General features: G+C 37.5%; 1 protein-coding gene across 2 annotated transcripts in view; it reads left to right on the top strand.

Moving 5' to 3' along the window:
* The window catches only part of LOC109072545 (phosphatidylinositol 4-phosphate 3-kinase C2 domain-containing subunit beta-like), a 39,492-nt gene that overhangs the window by 2,978 nt on the left and 10,625 nt on the right, over positions 1 to 25,889 (top strand). For both annotated transcript variants that reach the window (XM_042766317.1, XM_042766318.1), the window contains exons 2-16: positions 2,882 to 3,730; positions 4,224 to 4,324; positions 4,523 to 4,683; positions 7,156 to 7,276; positions 9,196 to 9,307; positions 10,232 to 10,311; positions 10,417 to 10,480; positions 11,147 to 11,293; positions 11,610 to 11,643; positions 13,147 to 13,342; positions 16,831 to 16,953; positions 17,387 to 17,554; positions 18,264 to 18,375; positions 21,592 to 21,734; positions 25,691 to 25,879. In XM_042766317.1, coding sequence (XP_042622251.1) covers positions 2,969 to 3,730; positions 4,224 to 4,324; positions 4,523 to 4,683; positions 7,156 to 7,276; positions 9,196 to 9,307; positions 10,232 to 10,311; positions 10,417 to 10,480; positions 11,147 to 11,293; positions 11,610 to 11,643; positions 13,147 to 13,342; positions 16,831 to 16,953; positions 17,387 to 17,554; positions 18,264 to 18,375; positions 21,592 to 21,734; positions 25,691 to 25,879 — 2,513 coding nt within the window. In that variant the 5' untranslated portion in view covers positions 2,882 to 2,968. The remainder of the gene's footprint in view (positions 1 to 2,881; positions 3,731 to 4,223; positions 4,325 to 4,522; positions 4,684 to 7,155; positions 7,277 to 9,195; positions 9,308 to 10,231; positions 10,312 to 10,416; positions 10,481 to 11,146; positions 11,294 to 11,609; positions 11,644 to 13,146; positions 13,343 to 16,830; positions 16,954 to 17,386; positions 17,555 to 18,263; positions 18,376 to 21,591; positions 21,735 to 25,690; positions 25,880 to 25,889) is intronic.

Below are 25,889 nucleotides of genomic sequence, written 5' to 3'. Positions count from 1 at the left end.
CTTCCTGTAAACGTATTACATCACACCTGGTTTGAAAACAGTGTAATGTGCTGAGTCCTCTCTGTTTACACTGATCTCCATATGTACACATGTTCAGTCTAGCAGGAACTATACAAGTGACTGGACGAGTTGCTGATGGAAGGCCTAAAACATACAGTCAGGTTGCTGCTTCCATCTCCTCTGTTGATCTGGAAAACACATTTTGTTTATTTTACCTTATTTATCCAGATGAAGATCCACAGAGATGAACAGAGGCACGCAGGTTTTTGCATTTTTGGGATGGAAGATGGGGTCATAATGTGGAGCAATGGAAGGGTCCAGGGATGTCTGTCAAACAGATGCCTTTGTGCTTCCTCTTCAGTCTTTTGTTCTGGTGCCAGTCTTCTGGCGAAGGGTGTGAGAATTTCCTACAGTTGTGTTTGTGGGCCAAGAAATAGAGCCCCTGCTACTGTTGGCATTACAAAGGAAAAAAAAATGGGTCACAAATGGTCATGATCTTAAAGGAATAGTTCACCCAAAAATGAAAATTGTGTTGCAGTTTACTTCTTGTCATTCCAAACCTGTATAACTTTATTTTTCTGTGGAACAGAAAAGGCCATATTTGACCATATTTATTTATTTTTGTTGCTCAAATGAAGGTCAGTGGGGTCCAGTGTCCACAGTCGTTAAGGTTTGATTTTAAGAAATGTCTTTTCTTTTTCTTTTTTGGTTTCTTTTTTTTTTTGGTTATAATTTTATTATTTTGTGTTGAGCAGTGGTCTACAATTTTACACAAAGTGGCATACTTTTAAACATATTTGGGGTCTAGGACTACTCTACAATTTATTGAAGTTAAAGCTATTATCATTCTTGCAGAAAACCAGTCGTTTGACCTTAGACCTTCCCAGCAGGGCTAGAAGACCGTTAAGCCCAGTGGTTGTGCATCTCTCTGGGGCGGCAGCTGTGTCATGGCACATGTGTTATGAGGCTGATCGAACACTAAACCCATTTGAGCAGCACTCAGCAGGTCTTCAGGTCGATTTGAACTCAAAGCTTAGCGTCTGTCCAGCTGTGACTCCACAGGAACCGCCTCTTCATTTGGCACATCAGTCTCCTTGCAGGAGAGAGAACAGCTTCCCCCCACTGCAGAGGAGCTGTTGTGCTGCAGAAGAGCCTGCGCTGCTCTGATGACTATGCCGAAAAAGAAGGATCATCTTGGCTCTGTCTTTTGTTGAGCAAGCAAAGACAATAAGAACCAGATGATCAGAGGCAAAGACAATCAAAGTCAGAGTCACACATGTGGCACACATCTAGCATCTGCGACTGAACATGTGGCACTTTGATCCATATATGGTTCAAGAGCTTCATTAGGTAAATGTTTCTGTTTTTAGGTAATTATTTACTTAGCCATTTGTTGATACTAGAGGTGCTTTCTATATCTGTACCATATTGAAGATTTTTAAATTTACTGGTATCCTAGACAAGAAAGATAGAATAATTAATTGTTCATGCTGGTTTTCCATATTTTTGAATTTACATGACTTTTACTCTCATCTAACACTCACTAGTGTTATAGAATTAGTAGTATAGAATTATACATAATTTTAAGATTGGTGCCTCCTTAAATGACACCTGAAATCATTCTTTTTGTAGAGGAGAGCTTTGCTATAGTTGTTGACCAATATACCGCCTTGGCAGATATGGCTAATAGGTTTTTCTGTTTGGCCAATAAGTGTTTGGAGTGTGAGTTTTGTTTTTGGGTGTTTTATTATACCGCCTTGGCAGATATGGCTTGAAAGGCAACAGTAAAAATGGTTTTTCATAAACTGGTGGCATTCAGCAAATACAAACTGATATCGTTTTTAAACAAGTCTTTGAACATCTTGAATTTTAGCTTGGGCTAGTAAGTAACCAACCAGAGTACCAAAATACACTCAAGCCCCTTTCACACTGCGATTCTGGAAAAATACACGGGTAATGTGTCCCGGCAATTGTTCTCGGGTCGCTAGATTTTGCCCCCCTTTCACACTGCCAGTGATTACCCGGAATATGTGCATGCATTCACACACAACCCGTAAAGGTCCCGTGAAGACACGTTATATCAGGGTGTGACGTGTAATGTACGAGTCGAAAACGCTAGGCACGTTAACTTTCACTGAAGCTGGCGAACGATCTCAGCTTCAGTGCGGAAAGTGAGGAACTAACTGATCTCTGCTTCGTTACAGTTTGCACATATTTGTTTCATCGCGAACGTTGATCTGCCTACAAAACCCCCGTTAAAAGAGTCACGCGATAACGTGCGTCATCACTATGACACACCCTTTATGGCATTAGTTTTGGCTTTTGTTCACACAGCACTCGTTCCGGGACTGAACCCGGCAATGTTACTAGATCCCGACCCGGGATCAATCCCGGGACATGTTTGCGTTCAGAAGGTGACCCGGCAATGTTCCGGCAATTTTCCGGGTCCAACGTGCAGTTTGAAAGGGGCTTCAGAATGCTTTAGCAACCTCATAACAATGCTCTGACAACCACCCACAACACTTTAAAGCCCTTTCACGCAGGACGCGGCATGCGCTGCGCTGGCCACCGAGTTCAGCGTAGCCCTTCAGATAGAAAGTGATTTGTGCTACGCTGGCCAGAGCAAAGTAGACAGAGTTTTCAAAACTACTACTTTGAATGTAAATCTCTCTGTCTAATATGTAATATTCAATTTTTCTTAATGTTTGCCCAGACAAGTCAATGACTTTTGATACTTGATGGCATGTTTACTTAGTTATTATCTTTTTGTGATGCACATCAGTATCTTTATGTGGAAGGTTGATGACTCATTTTTATTCTCGCTCCAGATATTGCAGCACTATCATGTGTTTATTTTTCTTTCATTCTTATCTCCTAACAGAGCCTAATGAAACAGTTGCGCAACTTATAGCGCCATCTAGCTCCTTTCTGCGTTCCTCCTGTGCACTGCAGCACCCCCTACAGGAACATGTCTGCAGCGCAGACTCAGAATGACCGGGAGCAGTGCTGGGGTTGCCTGGAATCGCTCGGCCTCAGCCAGAGGGAGCTGGTCCTTGCAGAGGCCCTGCAGATGGAGTATGACGCTCTCGCCCGCCACCGACAGGACAAGGCCCCAGCAAATACTCTACCCCCTGAAACCAAGTCATCGCCTGCAAAAAGCGAGCCCTCCCTGCCTAGACACGTTCCCAGTCCTCCTTGGAATAATTTGCAGCAGGGTGTTTCCGGATCTGACCCCATGCTCAACCACGTTCAACCCGGGGTGTCGAACTTATCACAATCCAGCAGTGAGTCTTCCGGATTTAGTAAGGAGCCTCGTTACATTCTGGATGAATGGAAAAGTGACTTCGAAGGAACGTCGCAGTTGCTGTCAAAAGGGCCACCGTCTCTAGATGAGCCTCCGCCACCAGTACCACCCAGAAATCCCATCCTCCAGAACGATCCGTTCATTGTCCATCGAAGCTCAGCCCCACGGGATGTCAACTTGTTCACTCCTGAGGTGGACCAGCCCAAGCTTTCCTTCGGAGACACTCTGAACTATGATAACCTCAATGACTCCCTGAGCAAGCTAAATGAGGATTGGCTCTCACCTAATAGAAGCCAGAGAGCAAATGGGGACAAATCAGGGAAGACAGTAGCTCGCAGTAACACCCTTCCTCCTCAGATTCCTCCCCGCACCTATCTTCCAGCGCAGAAGAGTACTAGAAGCCAACGCAGAGTATCAATTGATCCGGTGAGCATTCAGACTGTCCTTTACGGGACCTTTTTTTTTTTTTTTTTTTTGTCATTTTCATAATATTAATCATTTTTTTATTTTTATAATATGCATATATAAACAATTTGACATATGTATGCAAAATTAAATGTTCTTTAATTAGAAATTAAATGTACAGAATATATACATTAGATATTTTCAGATATACATATTAGTACATATTACGAGAGTAAAATAAAACTTCAGCAGATATTTAAATTTCAATGTAATAATTATAATTGCAGAGTTGCATTTGAACATAGTGTTCAAATGCAACTCTGCAATTATAATTATTACATTGAATTTAAATATCTGCTGAAATTTTATTTTACTCTCGTAATATATATATATATATATATATATATATATATAAAAATAAAAAAAATAAAATGTTTATCACCATAATTTATAAAAATCAGATAAAGGAATATTTACTAAAAAAAATAAAATAAAACTCTTTAAACCCATTTAGGTATCTCTAGGGTCCAGGCCAAATGGCTTTGGTTACGAGCTCTTTCAGGTTTCTGAAGAGAGGGATGAAGAAGTGGCGGCCTTCTGTCATATACTTGACTTGTGAGTTACTTCATTTAGTATTTCCATTCACAGTGTCTTGTCTTTCGTATGCACTTAAAAAAAAAAAAGTGTAATATAATAATATTTTGCCATTTGTTTTTATTTAAAAAATGCTATTGGTATGTAAAAATGTGTATAATAATTATATTTATTATTAAGACTATTCTTTCACATTTATTTACGCACTATTTTTATCAGGCTACGATTGGCGTACCCATGCAATGACTACTCCAAAAATACAGGCTTTGTTTGGAGTCCGTGTGTGGCACAAGATGAACTGCAGCAGGGCCTGGGGGTCAGCATAAAGGTCACGGTTTACAGTGACAACTTCAGAGAACCACTCACATTCTCTTGTGATGGTAAGAACTGAACAGCTTTCAGTTATTTATAATCTAACAATACAGATCATTTAAATATTCTATGTCAGCTGTTGAGCTTGCTTATAATTGTGGCGTTGTATTTTTTGTTCCACATCCTGAGACTTTTGAACTGGGCAACAGGATCTCATTGGAAAGACTGGAGAGGCTCTAGACCCTGAGTTCTCTAAATAGCATTACACTGAATGGGCGTTCTGCCAGCCATCTGTTTTGTGTACTCAATTAAAAGAGGCAGCTTTTCATTCACCCGCCTTGGAGGAACACACACACACATGCGGATAGATATGGCCTCATGTGGTGAGATTAGAGAGAGGCCCGAGAAATATGTCGTGAACATGTTTTAACTCTCACTTATTCACTGCACTTGTCTTCTTCTTTTGTTTTTCATGCTCTGGTGTGATTTGCCTCACCGATGCCTTTATCATAGCAGTCTGCCAGTGTATGATGAATGCGGACAGTGGTGCCATTCTCACATGGCTCTCTGTTTGTGTCACAAGCAGCTGTGAAATCTGCTAAATGTTAGTGAAAATGATGCAGGTCAACTCAAAATAGTTCACAGGGCGTGGAAAAATAGTTGGGCCTGTACAGCACTGCTCAGTCAGAAAGTTGATGAATGACAATTAAATGAATATCTTTCATACTGTACATTATAATGTTGTGGTTCCTGAATTCACTTAGATTTTTTTTCTAATTTATTTAAACAAAATCAGTTTTTAGAACAATAGTTGTATTTTAAAAATAATATTACAAAAACAAAACGTATTATAAAAAGCATTTTATTATTAAAATAAATTATTGGCTTCGATTTTATATTATTGGCCAGAATTAAAATTTTGGTGCATCCCCTTTGTTTACTAGAAACAATCTAGAAACATATTTGCATATAAAAATGGCAAATAAAAATGTAAATAATTAATAAAATATAAAAAAAAAATCAGAAATTGTTATAGTTAATATATAGTTGTGCCCTCAAACTCAAGCCATTGGTTGAGTCAACTTTGCTGTGTTAGGGTGTTAAAAAAACTAACAAATTTTTACACTTTTTGGTGGAAATCAACTGACAAATGGCTTACTTATTTACACTGGAATCAAGTATTTTAAAATAAAAAGAATTACATCTTCACCAGGAACAGTAAGAAATGGCTCAGCTCATTTTGTCAAAGGAAATTGTGCATTGCGTTGCCCTCTCTGCTGTCTCAGAGTTTATCTGGGTCCATTCACATAAAAAAAAGAAAAAAAGCTTATCCTCAAGATTCATGTTCCAGCAGAGCTGCCCAATTCATTATTGAAAAACTACGGAGAAACTGAGGTGTGTGAGGAAGTGAGAGAGAGACAGGGGCGTTTTCTCCCAAATGTACTCCCACTGTGACCGCAGTGCAGTACATCTGCCCAGTTAGGGTGTAATTTGTGGGATGGGGGGAAGGGTGGATTAACCTTTTTCTGCTTCATCCCTACCTCTGCTCATTTTTATTTCACATCCTCCCAGTGAAGTGACGAACATCGCTGTGAACCATGGGAAAATTCCCAGCTCCCTATATTCTCTGTCTCTTGTCCACCGAATGTATTCACAGCAGTAGGTGCTAATTTACTGTATCGGGAGAATCTGGCAACATGTCCATTTCCAGGAAGTGATGCACAGACATGTCACTAATTAATGACCTCTTATAGATTTAGCTACAGCTAAACCAATACCTTTTGAGCCACTGGGCACTTCTTCTGTTTCTTTTCTTCTTCTCTGTTTGTGTGCTCACTGCGTATTGTTAGCATGTAATTAAACAAGCATTTGTTTGGTGTTGTTTAGCAGTTTTTGGGGAAGTTAGTTTGAAACTGTAGTTTCTCAAGTTTCAAGCTACCCATGATAAACAGCCAAGCTAACCCTGTAAAAACATAGTTAGCTACTATACAAGTCATTAGCAAAAGTATCTAACGGCATTGAAACTATTTAAGCTATAACTACAGTATTATATAAAATTTGTACAACCATTAATGGATATTATGCACAAAAACAATGACTCTCTGGGTAACAGATGGTATTAGAACAGAACAGATAAATTCAAAACCAAATACAAATAATCAAACTAGAAAATGTCCTATATTTATAAAACCGGTTTTAAAAAAGTCATCAAAATCATTTAACAGTGAGACAGTGTATCCTAATTTTTTGAACTGGTTCATTGAACTGAAACATTTAAACAAAAGATAATAGTAAGAAATGTTTTTTGAGCACCAAATCAGCATATTACAATGATTTCTGAAGGATCACATGACACTGAAAAATTTTATTAGTTCACTTAGTTGTAAATGTGACAATAAAATTAACGTATCATTTTAGCACCTTTGTGCTGGAAAAAGCACTGGAAAAGCTGCACTGTAATACTGAAAAATTTCTCATCATGTAAGTAAAGTTGCATAATGTTGTTTTTATATTTTAATATTGTTGTCCTCTTTCCTCAGGATCTTCAACCATAGACCTGCTAATTTATCAGACTCTCTGCTATGCCCATGATGACCTGGATATGATTGATGTGGACGACTACCTGCTGAAAATCTGCGGCCAGGCAGAGTTCCTCAAAAAGTAAGAACTAAGGCATCGAAAGTGACTTGACTGAAGCTCACTTTTTGATGCTTTTTTTTTTTTTTGCTTTCTAAATGCATAGAACTTGATTTACAGAATAGAAATGGACTTACATAATTTACATATGAGTGAGTGGTCGGATTTTCTCCCTGTAGTGTTATAGCCAAAAACAGCCTCCCGCTGCTTTTGCCAGTGTGAACTGTGAAGCATGTTGCTGAAAAAAGTTCCCATCCAATAGCATAATGAAATACATGTTACAAGGACATCCATTGTAAGTCCGCTTGAATTGTGGATGGAAATGGGGTTATTCCAAGCTGAACGAAGATCTGCGGTTTGTGGCCTGAATAGCTCCTCGTCATATAACTGTGGCCCTTTAATTGTGGTTGCATAAAAACAAGCTGTACTTATGTCTGTGGATTGCTTTAACCACATTGGGTTTCCCCATGACACGACCACCATTTTGAGGCAGACTTAACAACTAATCACTCATATGTGTGCTCATCCTGTTTTTCATTTTTTTAAAGGCCACTTGACATTTTTGATGATATGGTTGATTTCTTTTAAAGGGCAAAACAGACAGAGCTGAGGCTAAGTTTATCTGTGTGATAAGAACCGCAGGTGTAATTCGGTTGAATGAGTGTGTTGGTTGTTTTTTGCTGTGGGTGCAGCTGTGTGATCGGAAGTGTGTCTTTTCCTGATAATTGTGTGCGTGTGCAAGGCCTTGAAAAGGAGGGACATTGTGTGTATGACTGTAAAATACATAAGCATCAGTTTAAGAACAATAACGTACTTCACTCATATAGGCCTTTTTTGGGTGCTGCGACAATGAAACAATAAACCACAATGCCACAGTTTCCTCTACAGAGCTGAAACAATGGTTGAAATCTCTACCGCGATGTAAACATTGGATACCTTAAGCTTATTCAGGCTGAATTTGTTTACATTTTCTTTATGTAATATATGTATGCAGGATAATTCACATTTTAAGTTTGTGACTTTGTATAAAGTTACATATGTGCTTAGCTATGTCAATATGCCAAAGTTTGAAAGTACAACATATACTCACACAGTTATCTGTATATACACATGTGTACTTGTTTTGTTCTTTGTGATGATGTGTGTTTGTTTTTTATATTGGATGTTTTGAATTTAAGTAAAAGTCTAACCAGGGATGAGGGCTGTAAACTAGCTTTATGCTATATGCCCTATGTACATGGCATTGGTTATCTGTGTGTAACAATGGCTAATGTATTGTCCCTTTTATATATGTAAATATGTAATAATAACAGTACATAAAATTATTTTATAAATTCATATATTTTATTACATTAATTACATGATATTCTTATTAATATATATATATATATATATATATGTATATATATATATATATATATATATATATATATATATACACACACATAGATGCATTACTGTTCAAAAGTTTGGGGTTTGTAATATTTTCATATTTTTGTATATTTTTATATATATTATAAATGCTTTTACTGTAACTTTTAATCAATTTAATGCACCTTTAATGGTCTGTGTTTTGTGCTTTTGTCTTGTTTTAGACTTTTAATTTGTACTCTGTGCTTTTTTCAGTTTTTTTTTACCCCTTGTTATCTCCTGATTGTTTTCACCTGTTTCTTGTTAGTCTATTTCCTGTGTGTATTTAAGCCCTTGTGTTTTATGTTTTCTTTATCAGGTCTTGTCCATTGTTGGATGTATCATTGTGGTGCTAAGTTTTGTTCTTTATTAGTGCCTAGTAGAGTTTTCTTATGTATTTATTTTTTGTTATATATTATATATATATAAAAATTTCCTGACCCCAAACTTTTGAATGGTAGTATATATGTATATAAATAAATTATGGAGCAGTATATTTCAAGTTTGCTTTTGCCTCTTGTATTTCTACTAAGCACTCAGACTCTGGCGAGCTTTGAGTACATCCAGCAGTGTCTGAAGTTTGACTGGGACATTCAACTCATTCTTACCAAACGGAGTTCTGTCAACATGGAGCTGGGCCGAACGGTAAGACCAAATCTGACAGCAGATGGATTCGTGACCTAACAACATGTTTTCCTCTTATTGAACAGTTGAAACTCCAGGAAACACCTGTAGGAAACAGGTTTTAGACTTCTTAACACCAACTCTTAAAACTTTATACTGGAAGGTCAGTACAAAACCTTGAGTTACAGGTTTGTATAATGAAATCAATATGAGCCCTACTGAATGCTAGTCATTTAAAAAAAAAAAATGCAGTTCACATTGCATTAGGCATGCAATTCCTCAAGCTCATTTGAAAATGTCAAAAACCTTTCATTTTCTATGTAGAATCTCTGAAAGCTTGATTTAGATTACAATGCATGTCATATGTCTGGTATGTGACCTTACACCTAGATATTGCGCACTCTTAAAAATAAAGGTATCAGGTTTTTGCAGCAATTACATAGAAGAACCGTTTCCTTTATGTGAAGACACTTTTTATGTTCTAAAGGACCTTTTGTGCATTACAAGGTTCCATGGATGTTAAAGGAATAGTCAACCCAAAAAGAAAAATTGTCATTTACTCCCCCTTACGGCATTCCAAATCTGTGACTTTGTTTTGTGAAAAATAATGCAAGATATTTTGAAGAATGCTGGTAACCAAATGGTTTCAGTCCCATTGACATCCATAGTATGAATAAAAATGACTGGAAGTCAGTAGGACCCGTAACTATTTTTTTACCAACAGTTTGGTCTTCAAAATATCATCTGTCACAGGAGGAAGTGCATACAGGGTTGGAATGACATCACATTTTTGGGGTGAACTGTGCCTTAAGAGTTTCTTCATGGAATCATAGACTTCAACAGGGAACCAACCATTTGAAAGCTTTTCAGTCCAGATGCTAAATGTGTTTTAATTTTTAAATGTTAATATAGTGTTGCAGCGGCTGATGTTGTTGTTTTAAACAGGCAGAGGATGATGTTACTCCATCCACCATGAACCAAAGTATTCTACTGCAAGAGAGGTCAATCAAACAGACCGTGACCAGGTGAGAGCGATGAAGAGGAGGTCAGAGAGTTTAGGCTGTAATATGCTAAAGAGGTTTTAATATCCACAGTGTTTGACAATTCTTATTCTTTTGATTGTGTGACAGGGAGGCACTGACTCTTCTCCTGGATACCTTTTACAATGAGGCTGAGTCTTTCCTTTTATCGGAGGTAAACTTGTTACAAACATTGTTTATCTGAAAATTGTTTGATAATGTGTCTAACTACAAATCATGGTTATTAACTAAAATGCAACAACAACAACTTGTTATAATGGTTGTTTATTTGAATGTTGTTTGATAATGTGTTTAAATAATAATGTAGTTTTCGTTTAGTCATGGTTATTAACTAAAATGCAACAACAACAAAAAATTAAATAATAACTTAAACTACTTTTGTTTCAGGTAATTTAAATTGAACATTAAATTGAAAAAAAAAAAAAAAAATACTAATTCAAAATGCTAATAAAAACCATAATAGTGTATCAGAGATACTAATAAATCACTGATACAAATTGTAAAAAATATTTGCAAGCAAGTTTCGTGGCCACTCCCCCCTGTCTGCCATTGGTTAGAAATAATATAGCCATGCCCCAAGCTCATGACATTGAGGCTTTGTTACTGGTCAGGGTAATTAACAATGTTTTGATAGTAATTAAAATGATTTGTTTGTGATGTCTCTGCATATTGAGCTAGGTTAGCATTGAAGTGTTTTAATGTCAAAAAATGACCAGTTAAACAAATGCTCAGCATGGTTGTTGAAAATGCCTTTATCTCTCTTTTTTTTTTTTTGTTTGTTTCACCATTTTTTTTCCTCATTGTCTTTTGTCACTTGCAGGTTGAGTTGCCGTTGCATGTGGAGAGGTTAGTGCAGTCTGTGAAGGCTTTGTGTTCTTCTCTAGCAGCTGTTGAAACACCTGACATCACTGCTGCCCTAAACCAACTGCCAGCATGCCCCTGCAGACTACAGCCTAAAGTGCAAAAGGTAGTACCTTTGAACAATTTCTTAGTCACAAACATTACATGGGAAATGTTTTAGAAATCTGATAACCATATGTACATATTACTGTGTTGACTACTTTTCATGTGAGCACAGACGCAGTGCTGCAAACTTGCAGCCTTTGCTGCTTCTTGTTCCTCAAATGAGTAACAGACAATTCTCCGCTTTGCTTAAACCACTAACCTTTGAAACTGTACAAACTATCTGCTGAAAACACCCATGGATGGATTTTTATTTTTTTTAAACTAGTTTCATTATCACTTTTTAACTTATGTGTGTGTGTTTCTGTTTGCATTTATAGGATGTCAGTGTCTTGGCAAAGAGAGAAAACAGAGGTATGGTGCTTCTGGTCATACTGCTCTCTTTGACTTTTGTGTCAAACTGAAGCATGCACTACCACTGAAACATTTAGCTTTTATAAACCTAATCTTTATATATTACAACGTTTTTGGTCACTACGTAATTCTCAAAACTTGTAACTTCCATTCACATTAATTCTCATAAATTCCATTTGTTATTTCATAGTTTTGATGACTTCCAGGTTTTTTTCTGAAGTTTACTTATTTTTATTTTATTTTACTTAATTTTATTAGTTTTGTAGTTAAGTGTTAAAGTCCATGAGGGTTGTTTTACATATAAATGCAAATTTTAAGTTACGTTTTAGAGAATGTTTTACCATGCCTTTATTTGGCTACTTTACATATGCCCTTTATAAATATATTTGATTGTACCATCCTTATTCCAGACTCAAACTTAATGTTAAACTATGAAAATCCATCTTAAGCACATCACATTTTAAAACTATTTAGTTAAAGATGCAAGTCAGTCAACTCAAGTGTTCAAACTTAAAGGGGACATCGGATGCAAAATGTAATTTTACAATTCAATTTTATGTATATTTGCATATAAATGTGTCTTAGCAGTGTGTGGACACAACCACCCTACAATGATAAAAATCCATTTACTCCTTTTTTTTTTTTTAAACCTAAACGGTCTCAATTATCAAGCTGTTTTGGTTTCCTGAGCAGTGTGACGTCATACTGCTCAGGCCCCGCCCACGACCACTGATGGACTGTCCCGTATTAGCATATTTCCGCCCAAAAAGGCCCAATTTTTTTTTTTTTACTTTTTTGGCGTTCATGTTAACAGTTGAGTGCATTCACACTGGAAGCAGCTCTGAGCCAAGTCTATTTGCTGCACTTCTCACGCAAACTTTCAAGACTTAATCTTTCAAGTTTATAACTAACAAATTTATAGTTGACTTTGTAAAGAAATATATAGCTTTGGAGCCGCTGCTGTGACACTGTACAAACGCTTCCAGTGTGAATACTCTTGCGAGTCTGCAGCTGCAGTGGTGAAGTTATGCTGATGCGAAGCTCAAGTTTGCAGTGTGAAACAGGCATAAGAGTCTACATTTTCTCCCGACAACTTAAGGGAAATTGGGCATCCGATGTCTCCTTCAACTGTAAATGTTTGACTCTTCCTGGGGTAAGACGGTTGAGGATGTGTTCAAGTGTGTCTTGTTTGTTGTAGAATTGTTTATGTAGCATCCTGCTACGAGGAAGTCTGTGATCTCAGATAGGCATAAACGGGAAGGACTGTAGCCTTGTGCAGGACGTGTACAACTTTTAATGTCCTTCTGTCAGTTTTAATGTGAATTCGTAACGCTGCTTCATTCCGCATTCTGTGAAAATAAAATGCATAAGAAATGAAAAAGCTTCATGTAAGGGATAATGTACAGTGAGAATCAAGTATTCCAGAGAATGGTAATTGGTAATTCTTGGCATCAGAATTTGTATGTAAACAACAGAACCGATTTTTTTTTTTTCTCCTTTCAGTGACAATTGTAGAGAAATTGACTGCAGCCATCTTGGATCTTGTGGAGTTGTACTGCAGCACTTTCAATGCTAATTTCCACACCATGCCACACAGCAGCAGATCCACAGCCCCCATACAGGAAGCTGGAATGGTCACCAACGTGCTTTCCTTCAGCGTTTATGCGGCTCATCGCATCCCTATCACATGGGCTGCCAGGTAGCGCTGTCTTTTTGTTTTGGCATCATCACCCTGTGAAATCAAGCATTCATTATACAGTAGTATCTTTTTTTTATTTTTTTTAAATAGAAATTAATGCTTTCTGTTTAGCAAGGGTGTGATCAAAAGTGACAGTAATTATACAAAAGATAAATTCTGTAAATTTGAACTTTGTTCATCAAAAAGTCCAAGAAGGAGAAAAAAAAAAAAATCAGTTTTCAGTTTCAGAGTAATGGCTGCTGGAAACTCAGCTTTGCCATCACAGCAGTAAACATCTTAAAATATAAAATTACATTTGTAAAATGTACAATTACACTTTAAAATATATTAAATTTAAAGTATTTTAAATTAATATTTCATAATATTCAGACTTGCAAAAAACATGTTGATTAGAGCCCAACCGATATATCATTTAGCCGATATTATCGGCCGATATGAGCCTGTCACCGATATATCGGTATCAGCGAATATGCTGCCGATTTGAACAGTGTTTTTTTTTTTTTTTTTTTATAACGCAGATTAAATGCTTCTGATTGGTGTAATTACTTAGTTTGTCCTGTAGAGATGTGTGGATGAGCTCAAACTTTACACGAGTCCGCTGCTTCAAATTACCCGCCCACCACCCACCTGCACCTATATTTGATCGTCACATTACAATGATTCTAATTCTTAGTTTTGCATGATGATATGATGATTGGATGGTTCATTTTTAACCGCAGACTCAGTGATGTAAGAGACTAGAGCTGATCTGCGCATCATGGCACATTAAAGCCTCTGTTAGGGCCACCGGAGCTGATCGTGGCCACTCAGTCAATGCTGGTGTTTATATTGTAGAATTCTATTGTACTTTGTCGTGCCGCGCCGCTCGCGTCCGGTGTAGCCATTATAATCAGTGATGTCTACACGGGATGCAGTAAACTGATGCCTCGTTCTGTTTATGACGTGCTGACACAAAGTTCAAATGATTTTGATACAAGTGTCCAAACTTTTGACTATACTGTACTATATTATATATAATTACATTATATATATTATGGCCTACAAATAAAGAATATCTTTATGTCTTTTTTTAACTCCCTAATATCGCATCAGCCCCCCCAAAAAACCCAAATCGGTTGGGCTCTAATTTTGATGACCCCCAAACCTTTGAACAGTAATGTATACTATAACACTTCATTGTCTGTTGTCAGCTGTGCACTGTGTGTTCATGTAGCACAAAGTAATGTGGGTGTTGCTAAAACAAAAAAGGAACACGGAAGAATATTTCTATAATAACTCATTGTCTACTATCAATCTTCACAAAATTGCTGTTGTAGAAAAAAAAATATAAAAAGTGGGTTGTTTTGACGGTTTGAACAAGTTCAGATTTGCAATCGTAAGCGTTATCATTTGTTTTGCAAACAGATTAGAGATCCTGAATGACAGGTTTTTAACAAGACTTTCCATGGTATCATATTACATGCTGTGATTACTGCCAACCAAAAACGAATGTAGAAAAATATTCAAATAAAATAAATGCAACTAACACAGATTCAGAATGGGCCTATTTCAGCAAAATATGGATTACTCAGAAAAATAATTCTTGCCTTTGCTTAGTTTCACTATTGGGTTTAGTAGCACTTTTTTCTTTGTACAGGAAGTGCTTTTTTCCAGCAGATAGCATACCAGACTGCAGGCTCCGCATCTGTTGATCATATTCATGAACTCATTTGTGTTCCTAAATCACTTTTTACTGTCGCTCAAAATAAGAGAATCTAAATATCTTAATGTACCTGTAGATCAAAAACCTGATTGTTGCATTTTTAGATTGAATTCTGAGGACTGTGGAAATGACACCACAGGAAAACTTGACTATTGTGTAAGAAGAGACGCAGCTGTATACCATGTGTCAACATTGCTGATCCCTTTCGGTAATCCAGCAGGATTATTTGGTGTTGCGGTGTACAGAGAGGACTCTTGAGAATGGCATTCCCTCTTTCTTTCTCACTCTTCTTCCTTCACCCTCTGTTCTAAGCCAGAACTGCAGCAACTGCTCCCACCAGCATGGAGACAGATGCTGGCCAACATCTCCCAGTTGATCAGTGACAAAATAATACAGCCCCTTCCCCTCCCCCCCACAGCACAGGAATGGTCTCTCCCACCCATTGCCCTGGACTAGTGCTCTTTGTCTCCCTCTGAAACTGATGCTGACCGTGGAACGAGCCATCACAAAGAAGCATGTATGGGAACTCAGCATAACCTTTGACCTCTGGAGCCAGGCGGAGGGCAGGCTGGGCACGGGGCACCTGTGCAATGGTGACGGAGGGCTGACATTCTCTTGCCTCCCATCTGCTTTAGGCAACTAGAGTCAGTCAGATGGGCTGATATAGAATCAGCTTCCTTTTCAAACCTAAAGGCTCAAATCTGATTTCAGATTAGTGTGAAAAGGCCATTTCAAACTTTTTTTTTTTTTTATCATGAAGATGACTTCCTTTAGAGGAAATTGTGGCCTAGTGGTTAGAGAGTTTGACTCCTAACCCTAAGGTTGTGGGTTCGAGTCTCGGCCGGCAATACCACAACTGAGGTGCCCTTGAGCAAGGCACCGAACCCCCAACTGCTCCCCGGGTGCCGCAGCATAAATGGCTGCCCACTGCTCCCGGTGTGTGTTCACGGTGTGTGTGTGTTCACTGCTGTGTGTTTGTGCACTTTGGATGGGTTAAATGCAGAGCGCGAATTCTGAGTATGGGTCACCATACTTGGCTGTATGTCGCTTCACTTTCATTTTTGAATGATTTTTAGGAGACAATAACCATGGTGTTTATTCCTCTGCTGTGTTTTTGTGGCTCATCAGATCAGTATAAGGTTTTGTGACATTAGTATTTCAATCACACATTTTCCTTTCCTCTCTGGTGTTCCATTTAGCTTAGGAATGTTTTTCCTTCTATTTAAATTGGCTTTGGGAGTTAGTTTCCCATTTAAGTACTTAAATTGAAGTTGAATGAATTGGGAGAAGATTGGATAATGTTGGGATTAGGAGAGAGAAGTTGGGAAAAGGCGGCAGGGTTTCCACAGCCAGTAAATTAGCTAGTGAACCCAAATATAAAAGCATGCCTGTGTTTGGTAAAGACTTGACTTCTAAAACACTCTGTGTTCTGCAAGACTCCCCAATTCTTGATTTTGTTTATTGCAAGATGATGGTTTTACTTGGTTAGCTTGGCCTGTTGTTTAATTGGATCTTTCTGAAGGGTTTCAGGTGTTTTTTTTTTTTTGTTTGTTTTTTAATTGTATACATCTTGTCCGTATTTTATAGGTTATATTTTATTTTATCAGGTTAGCAGCAGCTTCCTGGAAGGGAAAGTTTTCAATGGTTTAATGTGTTCTGTTAGGTGTAACTTTTCTGTTACTGTAAACTGCTGCCATTTGCTGATCTCACCTTCTTTGTCTCTCTCTCTCTCTCTCTCTCTCTCTCTCTCTCTCTCTCTCTCTCTCTTTCACAAACCCATCTACAGCTATGAAAATTTCTTCCTGTCCTGTTCTCTTACACATGGCGGAGTGGAGCTTTGTGCCCCCCAGCACACCAGTAAACAGTCGGTCAGCAAATATCTCTTCCACCTGGTGGTGTGGGACCAGAGGTGAGCCTGACGCCAATCCAAACACGCTACACAGTCCCATAAATACTATCTCTTTGAGGTTTGTCGGAAACAGTGGGCCTAATGTTTGAACACAGTGGATCTAAGGTTGTTTACCAAGTATTTCAGATGTCATATTTGAAAATAGCTCATCCAGCTTAGCTTCCTGTGGCTGTTTTTGTACTCTGCCTCCTTATTGTAGAGTTTTGGTATTGTTCATTTTAGTGGACAGTTGTCGCTTTGTTTTTTTTGTTGTTTTTTTTTTAATCTTCCCAACCTGGTGAATATTTTTAAGCTCATGTATGGAGGTGGGAGTATATGCTATTATAACTCTGAGTGTAGGTGTTTAAAAATAAAATGTTGCATTTGTTGTGCTTAGTTTTGAGGAGAAACTGTAAGAATTCTAATTGTATCCTTTGTCTTTTTCAAAATATAGAGTTTGCTTCCCCATCCAGATCAACCAGTTGCCAAGGGAGTCACAGTTGACTGTAACACTATATGCCACCCCTGTACCGCCCCCTGGAGGTGCGGAGGAGAAGGGCAAACAGAAACGCAGCATTGAGGCTTTGGGTTGGGTCACCATGCCCTTATTCAACTTTAGACAGTAAGCGTGGATATGTTTTCCTTGTTGTTGGTTTGTGTGTGTGTGTGTGTGTTTTAATTGCTGGCAGATGTTCACATTCTGGCCATTTGTTATTAATGATAATGGCTTAAATGCATATTATAATGGAGGGCATGAAAACAGGCTCTTTAAGCACTAGAGTTCTGCTGATACTCACCTCCTACAGCAAAACACTTGTGTGATCAGAACAGGCTGACTTCTGCAAGTCTAGTGCAGCCTACAGACACCACAAACACTCAAACAAATGTGCAGCAGTTCCTGAGCAGAAGTGACACGTTCAAAAGCTGATTGCTGTATCTAAAGCTGAGTAAATACAGAAGTAAAAGGAATTTGAAGACACACTGGTCAACTGCACATCTAAGTCCAGCTATATAAATAAAAGAAATACTTTAAACATTTTGTCCTTTTGACTTCCATCTTCATGTAAATTTGAACTGTTAAAAAAAAAAGTACTTAAAAACTGAGATTACATAATTTATTGATTTTGTATAATTCTTAGGAAGACATGTTTGCTTTAGGATTTTTTTTTGTTTTTTACAGAAGCCATAAAACATTACTAGCAAAAATATGTACCTTTGCTTGTAAGATAAACACATAAATGTACTTAGTAGGTCAAGTATATTATTGTCCGTATTCCCCATCCATAAGCGGATGTTACATGTTTTCTGACCCTGTTTTTCCTCTTCCTTAGTGTTCTAACATGTGGGAGGAAGCTGCTGGGTCTCTGGCCTTCAACCCCTGGCAGTGGAAATGCTCGTTCCAGTTTGCCCAACTTCAGCCAGCCAGACAGTGTCATCCTTCAGGTTTGGCCTTTTGCTCAAATCAAATTGTAATCATATAGTAAACTGTTTCCTGCTTGTCCTACTTTATAATCTATTACTGTTAACTCTCACACACATTCTCTGTAAAGTCGCGTTTACTCACAACATGCTCTTCTTCCATGCGCTCATTTTTTTTTTTCATCTCCTCCCTGTGGTTGATCTGTCTTTTATCCAGGAGGCTGCAGAGTGCCAAAGAGGCTCTTATCAGGCCTTAAGGATGAGCCTTCCTGTTTAAAACAAACCCACCATCACACGGTCAACCCCCTTTTTTTTTCCCCAGGGTCTTTTATGCATACTTGCCCAGTAAAGTTAGCTATTGAGAACATATGCATAGATAATAGGTTTAAGGTGTTTAAGATGTATATTTTTGAAGCCATGTCTGGTTAGATTATAAGTAAAGGAGTATAATGGAAGTGTATTCTGTGCTTGGCTCGTAATCTCAGCAGTAATGGGGTCGGGCCAGTGTGCTAGTGGAAATGTAGGAAGAAACTGTCCTGCTACTTGTAAAGTGTCCTAAAAGTAGGTCAGGTAGCTCTGCAGAGAGAGAAAGATGAATACAGAATTGTCACTGTTTTACATGCATCTAAACAACCCCAGGCAAAGTAAGCACAGGAAATAGTTTGATGACACTAAAGTAGATCTTTTATTCAGATTTTGTTGTTGCAAAAGGACATCAGTTCCTGTGTATAGGATATCACATTAACATAGTACTTGCTATTTTGTATCATATATGACCAAACTTGTGGTTTAGATAACGATTCAGTGATGAGCTGAATTTTCAGAAAAATTACTCCAGTCTTCAGTGTCACACGATACTTCAGAAATCATTTCAGAATGCTGATTTGCTGCTGAAGTAACATTTCTTCTTATCAATGTTCAAAACTTTTGTGCTGCTTAATAATTTTTGATGAATAGAAAGCATTTATTAATTATTAAAATATAAAAATATTAACCTCGGATCATTTTAATGCATCCTTGTTGAATAAAAGTTAATTTCTTAATCTTACTGACCCCAAACTTTTGAACCGTGGTGTAGCAAGATAAATTCTTTAAACATGGCTGTAGATTAAGTAGAAGTGCAGGAAACGCTCTATTAAAAACAGACTCAGACAGTCAACACAAACACCTGAGATGTCACCCCAGATCTTCTTGTGCTCATTGAGTCACCGTTTCCTCAACATGCAATAATATCCTCTCAACACATTTAGATGTGACATTTCGCCGCCGCTCTCTGTAAACAGCACTCCCCGCTGGTATTGTTCTGAATCTGTGCGGTAAATCACGTGTGTGCATGGTTTTCTCTTCACTTGGATTCCCACCCTCCGCACAGGCCTCCTACTATACAATCCCCGTTCTTCTTTCTGCCATTTCTGCATGCCAAACCAGCCCATAATAGTGCCAATAGGGCTCTTTTGTGCCCGAATGGCATGGCTTTGTCTAAGGGCAGTGGGCTGTGCAGTTTAAACTGGGAGCGAAGCCTGGTCCTGTGCCTATTCAGTAGGTTCTGCCCCTCATTAAGGTGCTGGGGTTATTCAGTGTGAGGTGGCAGATTTTTCTCAGTCAGTCCCTGCAATCTGCCCATTAAGCCAAGATGCATCTGGGGCTAATGACACATCTGGGGCTCATTAAAACCACCTAATGTGCGCTTGCTTCCTTTAGCTTCTCTACTTATCCATTGCTGCTTTTCTCTCTCTCTAACTTTCTCTGACCCCATTTTTCACATTCTTTTCCTTTTTTCTTTTCAATTCAGACTTTTCTTTGAAATTCTGAGTGATTTTTTTTTTTTTTAAGACTGATACCAAACCAAAAAAAAAAGACCCTTCTATCCATACAACCTCACTTTAATTCATGAACTAGTTAATGCATTGTCTGCCCCAAATAAGTTTCATTAGAGAATTGCTGCGCAGGGATGTAACCAAGTTGGCCGCTGATTGAACTGACTTGCCTCATGGGGGACTTTTGGTGTGAAGGTCATGAAATGGATGAGGGACTTCTGTGCTCATTATTCTAGTGTGTTCTGCTCTGCTAATGGATGAAGTGTGATGCTGAGAGGCATATGGCAATAAACGCTGGACTGATTTCAAGCCCGGCTGACAGAAGTGTGTAAACAGACCCAGAAGTCCCTACCATGAGCTTTCTCTAAAAGCTTTTTTCATTGTTCATTATAAAGTTTATAGTTTTATCAATATAGTTTTCTTGACTTCAAACTTGTTTTTGTCACTGGGTGCATGTGGTTGTAGTTTCAGTTTGTCTTTAGCTGATTGTATATTGGATCTCTGCTGTTAACATTTAGTGTTAGTGGTACTAGTTAGTGGTAGTTTTCCAAAAAAAAAGAAAATTACCCCATGATTTACTCATCCTCAAGGCATCCTAGGTGTATATGACTTTCTTCTTTCAGACAGATCCAATCGGAGTTTTTAAAATTCCTGGCTCTACGACTGTTAGTGGAAGCTAGAGATTATGGTTTATACATTTTTAAATATGGATATTTTTCTTTAAAAAAAAAAGAAAAGCCTTTATTCACCCCCCAGAGCCATGTGGGACACTTTTTATGATGGATGGATGTGCTTTATTGGACTTCTTTTGGACTATTGAAAAAAAAAAAAAAAAATACTCATTCACTGTTATCATAAAGCTTGGAAGAGCCAGGAAAATTAATATAACTCCGATTTGGTTCATCTGAAAGAAGAAAGTCATATACACCTAGGATGCCTTGAGGGTGAGTAAATCATGGGGTAATTTTCATTTTTGGGTGAACTGTCCCTTTATCTTGGCATGTTTAAGGTGAGCCTCAGCTGTTCATGGTGCTGTTACGGCTTTCAGCACTCATGTTAACTGCTGCCAGCCGTGACCGTGAACCTCAGTGATTGCTTTGGAACATAAATCTCCTAATTTCACTCTTGTCCCTTCTTTACAACCCATGAGCTGGAAAAAAATTTACCTGTGATAGCCGTTTGTTTTCTTTATATCATTAACCCATTTTACAAAACAAATTCAGTTTCAAAAAAATGCAGTCTTTTGAACTGTAGCGTATACACACATTGTCTGAGAAATGCAGTAAAGGTCAAATAAAGAGGTAGCACTGACATTAGATTTTCAGTTTAGACATAGAACTCTTTCTATTAACTGTTGTGTGTTTAAACCCTCCATTGTTAAAACAATGGCTCATTTTCAACAAAACACTCCTCGTTTTTTCAGGTGGACTTTCCCACTTCTTCTTTCGAAGTGCGCTTCAGCACCCCGGCTCCTGCAGAATTCAGCCCCCAGTACGAGTTCTCCCGCCTGGACCAGCTCAGCCAGAAGCAGCTACATGATGTCTTGCACAAGAAGTCGCTTTTCTGGTGAGTTGGCTGTCTGATAATCCTAAAGCAACTGCTGCGTCCTGATCTAATTATTTGTTTTACTGTGTTAATGTATTCCAGGTTCTTTTTTCCTTGAATGGGAAAAAAATAATTTTCCCTTCTATCAGCATTTAAAATGCTCTATATGCCTTGTAACAACATATTGTATTTACTTTTAGACTAGGAAACCACTGGTGTTAATGTATTGCTGGATTGAACAGATCAAGATCTCTCATTAAAATTGGCAAAGCTTGATGTGCATCTATTTAATGTCACCACGTTAACTACTCCAGCTACTTAACGTTTAATTATTCAATTAAATTAAATAAAATGAATTCAAATGAATATTAATGTAATTATTAATTTAAGTATTATGTTGAAAAATGAAAGCGGCATCTTCTACAGGACAGGGATGATTTAAGTGTAGTTACAACCTCAAATAACCAGCGAATGCAAGTTCATATTCAGCTGTTGTTACGCATCATTCATATTTCTGTGACACACAGCATGAAATCTCTTTTCTGATCCAAAATGAGCATGTTTGCATGGGGACAGAGGTTGAAGAAGCTCAGAGTTATGTTGAGGTTCTGATCAGACACTTATGAGAGGATGAAGCAGAGGGATGTAGAAGCTGGTGTCAGATCCTTGTTGCTGGGAGTGAAAACAACCTTTTGTCCTCTGTGTTCCTCTCTGCTTCCCCTTCTAATCCCTCCTTTCAAGCAACAGTGGGAGGAATAGCAGAATTCATGTGGTGTTGGAAAGGTCTGGTGTTAGGGGAGGGTGAAAAAAACAGGAATTGAGTACATGCACACACTGTTAAGACTGTAGAGTTAAATGTAAATTAAATATTCTTATAAAGTATACTCTATAAGGATAATACACTATACTATTGAAAAGTTTGGCAAGTAAGTTTTTTTTTTTTTTTGTTTTTTTGTGTCTGTGTTTTTCATAAATTTTGCATTAATCAATAGTGACAGTAAATACATTTTATAATATTAAAAAGACATTTCAAATATATTTTGAAAACATGAGTTAATAAAATTTATTTTTTTGAAAGAAATGAATGCTTTTCTTTACAGCAAGAATGCATTAAATTGATCATGCATGACGGTTAAGATATTTATAATGTTCCAGAAAAATATTTTTCAAATGAATGCTGTTCTTTTCCACATTCTGTTCATCAAAATGTATTAATTAAATAAATTATTATTAATAATAAAGTGGTTTCTGCAGAAATAGAATATTTCACAATATTAATGTTTTAAAGTAAATGCAGCCTTGGTGATCATAAGAGACTGCTTTCAAAAACATAAAAACAAAACAAAAAAATTACCAACCTGTGAATAGTAGTGCATGTATATGATATGTAATTAATTTTATAGTATAATGTTTAATAGCTATTATTATGATGAGATTTTTATTATATTAAATAGAATATGCAAATAATTATTATATCTATTTATAAAAAAAGAAAATTATAATAATTTACTTATTTTGCTTTGATGCATCAGGGCATTTTTTTTTTACTTTTCTATTATGTTTGAAAATGAGATCATACGTGGTGCTCAACAGGGCTTGGTGCTCTACAGTACTCACTTTGTTATAGTCAACTTTAGACAGTTGATGTGGATATCCTCCCCAGCTGGCTCGGTTTCTCTTCTCTTTCTCTATCAGCTGTTTTTCCTCTCTGCCTCTGTTGCTCAGAGCCTGTGGAGCTCTGAAACATTTGCTGCAGTGTAAAATCTGGAGCCACACCAGCCTGGAAATATTCAGTCATAAATTGTCTCCAGCTCTCGGAGCAAAGGTTGAGCATTTGAGCTGGGTGTAAACTCTGATCTGGTATGTGTCAGCAGAGAGTTAATGTTTCATCTTTCTCTCTTTTTTTTATTTATTTTTTTTATTTTTTTTTGTAAACATGAACATGTGGGTGTTTTCATGCAGTTTATCGATTCTAGAAACTCTTGCTCCTATTACAGCTGCTCATTTTAATTTTTTTTTTTTTTTTTGTGCTATAGATATAAATTCTCAAATTGTGCAGCATTTTTGAGGGGTGATGTGCTACTTTGTGTTACTTAAATGTTCAGATTTAAGATTTTTGAGTGAGCAAAAACTTATAGTACCATTTAAAAAGTTTGGGGTATAAAATAAAAATATTTTTGAAAAAACTCTGAATTTGATTGTAATGTTTAGATGTATTATATATTTAAATGCATTTCTTTGATGGCAAAGCTTTGTTTTCAGCAGCCATTGCTCCAGTTTATTAGTGTCACATGATCCTTGAGAAATGATTGTAATATGCTGAAGAAACACTTTTTTTGTGGAAACGATACTTTTTTCAAGATTATTTTAAATAGAACTGCATTTCTTTGAAACAACAGTATTTCTATGAAATAGAAATGTTTTCTTTTACAATTTTAATGTCTTTTTTAGAAACACTTTTTTTGTGAATTAATTTTCAAATGATTCTGACCCCCATATCCTAACAGGTACCCAGAACATTCTAGAAACTGCATTGTAACATGCTAGAAAACTACCCACAATGCCCTTAAAATGAAAAATTTGTCCTCAATCCACCCCCCAAAATTGCAGAAATCTAGATGTTTGTCTTGCTGCCCAATGTTTTTTTGTTCCAGCAAGAACACTTATTAAATTTATGTAATGAGGTTGTCCTTTTCTATACCGATTGATTCCCAGAAGGGCCTCTAGGTTGCATTGGGCAACTGCAGCCAGAAATCAATAGTCCTCCAGCCTCCTGTGAATTGTGGGATATGTAGTCATCTAATGACAGTAGTGTTTGCATGTTGCTGTGAAGAGCGTGGGTGTGACCATATGAGGCTTTCAAAACCCTTCCCCCAGTATATTGAGCCATTTGATGACTCCGTATGGCCCAGCAGGCGCAGAGGTAATTTGATCCTTGGGTCCTGCCCTATGGCTGTCATCCCAAGAGGTAGAGGCCACTCCCCAACATGAATTCATAAGCCAACGAAGAGCGCAGTAGCTAAACGGTGCCACTAATGTGTGTCTGCTTTTACAAATGACATCCAGCCAGCTCACATGCTAGTTTCCCCGGATGAGATGAGCAGCACGAAGGACCCAAACACATGTTGAAAGTGTTTTTAAGCCATGGATGGTGTGTTTATCAGTATTTGTACAGGCTATCGCGAGTTGTTGTCAATCCTCTTATGTTTTTTAAATATTATTCATGAAAATTCAGTTCTGTTTAACTTGGCCTTCTGTAGTGTTTACCTCTGGACTCAGTGGGTTTGGAACATCAGCGTAGAAGAAAACATGCAGTATAAATTACCTAGAGATTGAGTGAGGTTATTTTTCATCCTTTACTGCAGTGAGAGCCAACGCACAGAAACCTTTCTGGACACTTTATGCTGTCTTAATTGCTGTACCAGCATCATAATTTTGTCAAAATAAAGATTACTTTTAAGCTTTATCGGATTGGGTAATTGTGTTTTTGGACAATGATGGCGTGTAGATGACAGATTGCAATCCATGGCTGCTTGTCTGGAAACAACATTAACAACTTATGTTTGCGGTACGCTTGAGCTCTCATGAGAAATGTCTGTATGTGTTCATTTCCATGAAACAGACCATCAGACCGATGGATTGGAAAAACACTGAGAAAATTATATATTTAATAATGGAGATTTTTTTTTTACAAGTTGACATATCGAAAACATATATAAAACACTTTTATTTTGTTATTATTATTAAACTATAATTTTTTACATTTCTAGTGCAAGTGCCATAATTCATTGGCATAAGATGTAATAAAGATTTTTATATATATTTTCATATAGAAAGGACCATAAAATATACATATACAATATCTTTATTTTTCTTCATATAATGTGCAATTTAAATATTTGTTTTATAAGTTTAAGCATGCTTTACATGTTTGTTTACTCTTTTTGGTAACATTTATTGTTGATCCATTTATCTAGGTTGACTCCAGAGGACCGGCGTCTATTGTGGGAGAAGCGTTATTTCTGCCACGTTGAAGCCAGTCGTCTGCCGCTGGTCCTGGCCAGCGCACCCAGCTGGGAGTGGGCATGTCTTCCTGATATCTATGCCCTGCTCCGCCAGTGGGGATGCATGAACCACCTGGATGCCCTAGGCCTGCTGAACGCCACGTGAGTGTTA

This window comes from Cyprinus carpio, chromosome A11 (genome assembly GCF_018340385.1).
Source record: "Cyprinus carpio isolate SPL01 chromosome A11, ASM1834038v1, whole genome shotgun sequence".
Taxonomy (NCBI): domain Eukaryota; kingdom Metazoa; phylum Chordata; class Actinopteri; order Cypriniformes; family Cyprinidae; genus Cyprinus; species Cyprinus carpio.
The sequence above is the reverse complement of the archived record's forward strand: the minus strand, read 5'-3'. Positions and strand labels throughout refer to the sequence as shown.